The sequence below is a fragment of the Gavialis gangeticus genome, unplaced genomic scaffold (assembly GCF_001723915.1).
Source record: "Gavialis gangeticus isolate Ggan-Ray unplaced genomic scaffold, GavGan_comp1, whole genome shotgun sequence".
In the NCBI taxonomy this organism is placed as follows: Eukaryota; Metazoa; Chordata; order Crocodylia; family Gavialidae; genus Gavialis; species Gavialis gangeticus.
The window spans coordinates 81,523,542-81,529,866 of NW_017729029.1; the positions used below are offsets into that span (position 1 = coordinate 81,523,542).

The window sequence follows — 6,325 nt, forward strand, 5'->3', positions numbered from 1 at the left end:
CACCAGATAGTAATGCCTGCATTACAAATCTGGAAATTACAGTGAGTTATCAGCCAGATGCACATTCCACCAGTTTTTCTAAATGCTTTTCTCAGCCCACTAACTTTCTTGGCTTTGTCCAAGGTAGATTTATGATAGCCCTAATGGAAGTTGCAAGTTTATATAAACACAAAGGACTCAATCTTATACACACCCAAATGGCGCATATTCATCCATGTAACTGGTTTTTGGCACTTGTTCACGTTTTAGCATTTGTTTTGCCCTGGGTCTTTTGCATAAGACGTATCCAGCTTTATGCACTTACCTGGGCAATACCGTTTCAGCAGGCAGCTGCCTGAATGGAACTCAGGTCTACTGAGCATGCTCCAGAGTATATATAAATTAGCATGCACAGAGCTGCATGCAATCTCAGGCTGTGTAGAAATGCCAAAAGAAGCTGCAGACGTGCAAAAAAAAGTGAAAATGGGTTTGGCCAAAATGTTAATTCTTCAGCTGTGCTCAGTTGTGGCTCTCTGAACCCAGATACCAGCTGTGTCTTCATTATAAAAGCAGAGCAGGTAGGGAATACTGTTTTGAAGTAGCAGTCTTGCCATGCCTCCTTCATGGTCAGTTTGGCTAAGTTTAAGGCTTCTTAGTCAGAAAAAATGAAATGTACAATGCACTTGGAGCAAAAGAGAAATTCTACTAGGAAAGCAAAGTACCACAGAGAGGTCAGTAGATAAGAGAAAAAGGGGTGAATTATTTCTTATTGATAGGTATTTTGCATTTTTTGAAGCATGGAAAGAATGGAATCTTCTGCATTGCCTGGAGTCATAAAGATTCCAAAAGAATAGCGACCTGCAGTGGTGATGGATATTGGTAAGTGCCATGTTGAAAATAATCCATCTTTTGAGCAAGTAAACTTTGATAGCACCATAAATCCATATTTAAGCTACTGATGTAAATAACCATTGTATGTGTTTTGGTTTATGTGTATTACTGTAAAGCCCTGTAGCACTGTAGTAGTATTTGCAGTCATCATGCCATTTTCTAAGAAAAGTGCAGTATTGTTTGTTTATGTTAGGGATATGTGTGTTATTGCCTGAATTACAGATAGGCAGGAGCTGGTATGGAATTCTGGTGTAATGTTCTGATTGTGGAGAGACAAAAGATATGTCCTATAGAACATACTCTTTCTGTGGCATTTCCAAGGGCCGTGGCAGATGTTATGCTTAAGATGTGATTAACCAGTTCAACACATCTTAAAATATAACCTGGCCACATGTTCAGGCAATTAATGGCACAACAGAAAGTGAAATCAGCCACAAAATTATTATGCATTGTTACATTTTTTGTGAAATAATTTTGTAGCTGGTTTCCATCTCACCTTAAAGTGAATGTGTGCCAGGGTGAACCATTCCAGGGCTTAAATGAGCACCTTTGCATTCCCTGCGAGCTGCTGATCAGCTGATCATTGACTGACTCCAGAACAACCTGGGGTTTGATGGTGCTGATGATCAGCTGATTTTTGACTGGGAATGACAGTACTGCAGCCAGTGCCAGCTCCAATGCTGTCCCAAGTATCCAACAATCAGATCATCAGACAGCTTCAGGGGCGCTTGAACCAGCTCAGTGGGCCCCTAAAGTCAGCTGACAATCAGCTGATTGTTGAGCAGCTTCCCCGATGAGAGGGACTCTGCGATCATGATCCCAGTCTCCCCCTGCTGGAGATTTCCCCACTGCATGTCTGCAAGCAAGAGGTCTCCCCTATGGGAGCTCTCCTCTCCCAGCTTGCAGATATGCCTCCCTTGTTGAGCTGTAGATACGCATAATGGGGTAATCCTGCAGAGAACAGGACCCACTTTTGGAGTTTTCCCCCTCTGCAGTTGCAGATGTGCAGTGGGGAAATCCCTTGGAGAAGGAATCCCCCATCACGTTTTACTGCCGTGGCCTGACATGGGTGCATGTCTCTAATTGGGGAAACTCCCACTTGCAGACATGTGCCACATGTCAGGGTGAAGCCCCGAACTTCCTCTGTTACCTAGATGTGCCCTAGAGACCCTGGGCATGCGTCTAGGTAAACAGGGAAAGTAAGGCAGGCACTTCCAAGGTTTGAGGGGCCAGATTCTTCCCAAGAATTCCTGGGGTGTGCAGGGCTAGGCAGCTCAAGTCTGTGGAGCCCCTGCCCCTGATGGCTGGAGAGTGTGGGCAGCTTTAGGCTGCCCACACTCTCCTGTCATAAACAAAAAGTGTCAGCCACAATAAAGCAGCTCAGTTTATCACTGCTTTCTGTTATTGCCATAAATTTGAGCATTCATGCTGTGACAGAAGCTAGGGACATCTGTCTGTTTTCATTTTGTGCTGCCATAAATTTTTTTTATGGTAGCACAAAGGTGATATCTTTTTCCACCCTCTGAGACCAAACCAAACAGAGATTTAACCAGGGAGCGTGAGCATATGCAGTTAAAGTGGAAGCATTTTCCTAATGCTGTTCCTGAATTGTGGTCTGAGATGCCATGGTAAATGGTCAGCGGGTCATTCTAGCTTCCCCCTGAATAACCTCAAAAGTTTGAAGATCAGCCAATGCGATGGCCTGAGAAATGTTGAGGGCTAACAGTGGTCCACTGGTTTTAGAAGCCATCAACCTAACATATTGATGGTGGCATAGCTGTTTCATCTTCTGAAAGAACATTTAAATAAATGTATGTCAAAAAGGAGGAGCTCAAGTCTCAACTGCATTATCCAAGGCACATTTATTTTTCCCAATTCTCCTACATGTAAGAAGAGAAAGAGATATTGAAGAGATAGACAATACTCATATATTTAATTGTTAAAAACTTGTATCTTTATTAAAAATAGTAGATTTAATTAATGGACTAAAATATTGAAAATGTTAACATAATGGTTAGGCAGTAAAGGCAGTATTTGAATTCCTACTGCTACAGCAAAGATTATCATGTTCTAGTCTGTCTGACTGTTTTCAAAATCTGGAAAATGCAAGTTCAGTACTAAATGTTTTAATAGTTTATGTATCAGGACAGTTCAACATTTATTAGTTTGTACTTGTCTCTTCCTATCTATCTACCCTCAACCCTAACAAAAAGGTATAACTTTTAAAGAATATTTTGCTATAAAGAAATCAAAATTCATTGTTCTAAAACCCAGAAGCCCAGTTTTTAAAGTTCCTGCCATGAGCAAAGTTACCCTTGAGTAAGGGCAGTGTGGAAACCTTGAGAAACATCAGTCCACTTTTTCACATCTCCCCAGGGAAAATCTAACATTTCTAAGAGTATGAATCTAAGCATTTGGAGAAGCAGAGGTGCTATAGTTATAGTCAGTCCTTTAACCACGAGGCTGCAGAAATAGGAAGCCTTCTCATGTTTTTCCTTCATGATGCACCTTTGCAATCTGACTTCTTATGTTGATGACCAGGCACATGTAAAATCAGATTTTGACCTCTGGAAAATCCTACTCAGTCTGCTAATTTTTTCTCCTATTACTGTGTTGTAATTGATTTCAGTATTATTCGAACCATTGATGGCAGAGTTCTTCACAAGTACAAACATCCAGCTGCAGTTTTTGGCTGTGATTGGAGTCAAAACAATAAGTGAGTAAAATTTAAATTTCCTGGATTAATTATATCTACAATTTAAATGAATAACCATAAAGAGAACACATGGCTATCAAAAAAAAAAAACCTAGTGTCACTGCATTGATATAGTTTTTGTGAAGTCAGAGACTCCTGAGAACATACTATAAAAGACCAGTTTACTATTCCTTATTGTAAAAATATTGCTTTTTAATACAAGCTGTTCTGTCATACTTGAGGTACAATTCCTCATTAAAATCAGTGACTGAAAAATACTTTTCAGTGTCAATCTTGGGTCTAAATGGGCCAGTTTAAATCTTTTTTTCTTATTAAGTGCCAGTAAATACAAAATCTGCTGGCCACATTCTGCCTTCATACATGTATAATTAAATACAAACAGGATTTGGTCTAAAGATCTTTTATTGCATGAGGATGATGCATGAGAAGAACTCAGCTTGACACTTGGATTCCAGGGTGAATCTGTAGATCTGGGAACTTCAAATCTTTTTACTTAAAAACTGAGAAAATATAATTTTAAATTCAGCATGACAATAAATACAGACTTGCGCAATGCCATTCTTAAGGATTGGTTTTTTTGGAATAAACCTACACTTTGCTTTTAGGTGTAGTTTGACAAAAGCCTGTGACATGGCTTTCAGAAGAGGAGAATCCTCAGTGCTGTGAGAAACCCCCAGTGACCCTATGGTCATATGGCAGGGAAGGGTGGCACCTTTAAAATCTTGTTTAGAGAGGTATAAGCTTTTGTAGACTACAGTCTACTTCGTCAAGTGGTGCGACGGGACTTGCAGAGAGCAGGGGTACTAAAAGAAAGGACAGGGAAAAGGAAAGGAAAGAATAGGGGAGGGGCATTGTTGAGAGAGGAGAAGGTAAGGGACATAAGGATTATAGCAGCTAGCCCAGGCAATAGGATAAGAATCCAGAATTGCCGTGAGACTGCATGTAATGCGGCCCAGTCTGTGGATGATTTCTTGTTCCACAATGTCACGTGCCCCTCTGTCTACGTAGGACTAACCTCCCCCCATCTGTCCACTGTGAAAGAATGAATGGGTATTGATCTGACATCACTTTCAGAAAGAAACAAAAAGAAGCCTTTGACAGAACATTTTAACCTCCTGAGATGTTCCCGCACTGGTCTCGGAGAAATTGTTCTTAAATATTAACACTTTAAAAACTAACTTGAACATGAAATTGTGATAAGTGTGGTCTCAGCAGAGACTCTGGATTCTTATTACATTACCAGGACTGATCTTTATAAACCTTATGTCCTTCAGTGGTTTAAATTGCTTTGTTCATCTCTTTAGATTTCTTCCACCTACCTTCTTTACCTCTTTCAGAAGTGCCTCCTCTTTTCCTCCCCTTTACCCTGTCTTTTATATTTTGACTTTATTTCTTTCTGTTTACTACCCCTGCTTTCTGCAAATCCATTTATAGTATCTGACAAAGTAGGCTTTAGCCTACGAAAGCACCTGCCTCTGACCAAGTTAGTTCAGGGATGTCAAACATATGGCCCACAGGCTGGATCTGGCTTGCACAGCTGCTCGGTCCAACTTGCTGGGCTACCAGCAGGCCATTGGAATTTGGGGGGCATGGTTGTAGGTTATGGTGTGCCACAGAATCTGGGGCCCTTAGGCCTGGTAGACACAGTGATTGGTGGCAGGAAGGTAATCAAAGACTGAGAAAGCCATGGCCATCATTAGGCTACATCACCCATCACTGCTGCTGCAGCTCCAGTTTTTGGCTCTATTGCTGTCCCATGCTGAAGCTGCTACTACCACTGGCACTGTATGCTCCATGCTGGAGCTAGAGCTGCCAGGGCACAGGGCACACTGCAGCATCAGCTCCAGCATTGGGCACAAAGAAGGAGCTGAAGCTATGCCTCATGCTCTGAGTTTGAGCCAGAGCTGTCACTGCCACATACCCCAGGCTGGATTTGCAAGGTGAGTTGACACCCCTCTGTTAGTCTGTAAGGTGTCCTGCCCTGCCTTCTGTCCAAGCTAACATGATTAACTACCTATCTGTACGTGGGGTCATTTGTTACATTGATAGTACTCTGTGGGCATGTCTCCACATCACCCTGCAGCAACATAGGGACTCACTATGTCGCTGTACGCGCAATAACACGGCAAAATCTAACCGTGCACTATGCGCACGGCACAGTACAAGCAGTTACTGCACTGTGCTTTAGTACTTCCAAAAGTAAGTACTAAAGCACGGTGCCATGACAATGTCATCATATGGCAACGTGTAAATGCACCCTGTGTTGACGTATGGTATAGTCTAGCACTGAGGCTGAATTTATTCTTGTATCTGAAAGAGGTAATTCTTTTAAAAAGTGTATTTAATGTTTCCTCTTAAAATAAAACCCTGTTTATGAGCAAACAGAACATTATTTATGAGTTAACAGTGAAATTGCATTAATAGTTAATTCCCATACATCAGAACAAAAAATTTACTTCCCATTAAGGAAGTTTAAGTTCTATAAAATAATTGAACACATGTGAAAGAGAGTTCACATTTGATTTAATCAAAAAGAAAATAAAGAATATATGGAAGGTTCAGTATTGCTAAAGTGAAGTGATAGAGGCAATAGTTCAGAAGTGCTGACTAGCAAATACATTAATTTGAATTAAAACATTAACACTAATTCTGCTAACTTTAGCAGTACTAATATTAAAATATCTATCAGAAATTGTACCAAAACTCAATTATTAGTAAAAAAAAAAAAAAAAAAAAAAA

The 6,325-nt window shown here is 40.7% G+C and overlaps 1 protein-coding gene across 3 annotated transcripts in view; it reads left to right on the top strand.

Annotated features, from left to right (window-relative positions):
- Positions 1 to 6,325, top strand: part of WDR17 (WD repeat domain 17) — a 147,849-nt gene that overhangs the window by 95,005 nt on the left and 46,519 nt on the right. For all 3 annotated transcript variants that reach the window (XM_019521804.1, XM_019521802.1, XM_019521803.1), the window contains exons 10-11: positions 776 to 858; positions 3,500 to 3,586. In XM_019521804.1, the coding sequence (XP_019377349.1) occupies positions 776 to 858; positions 3,500 to 3,586 (170 nt within the window). The remainder of the gene's footprint in view (positions 1 to 775; positions 859 to 3,499; positions 3,587 to 6,325) is intronic.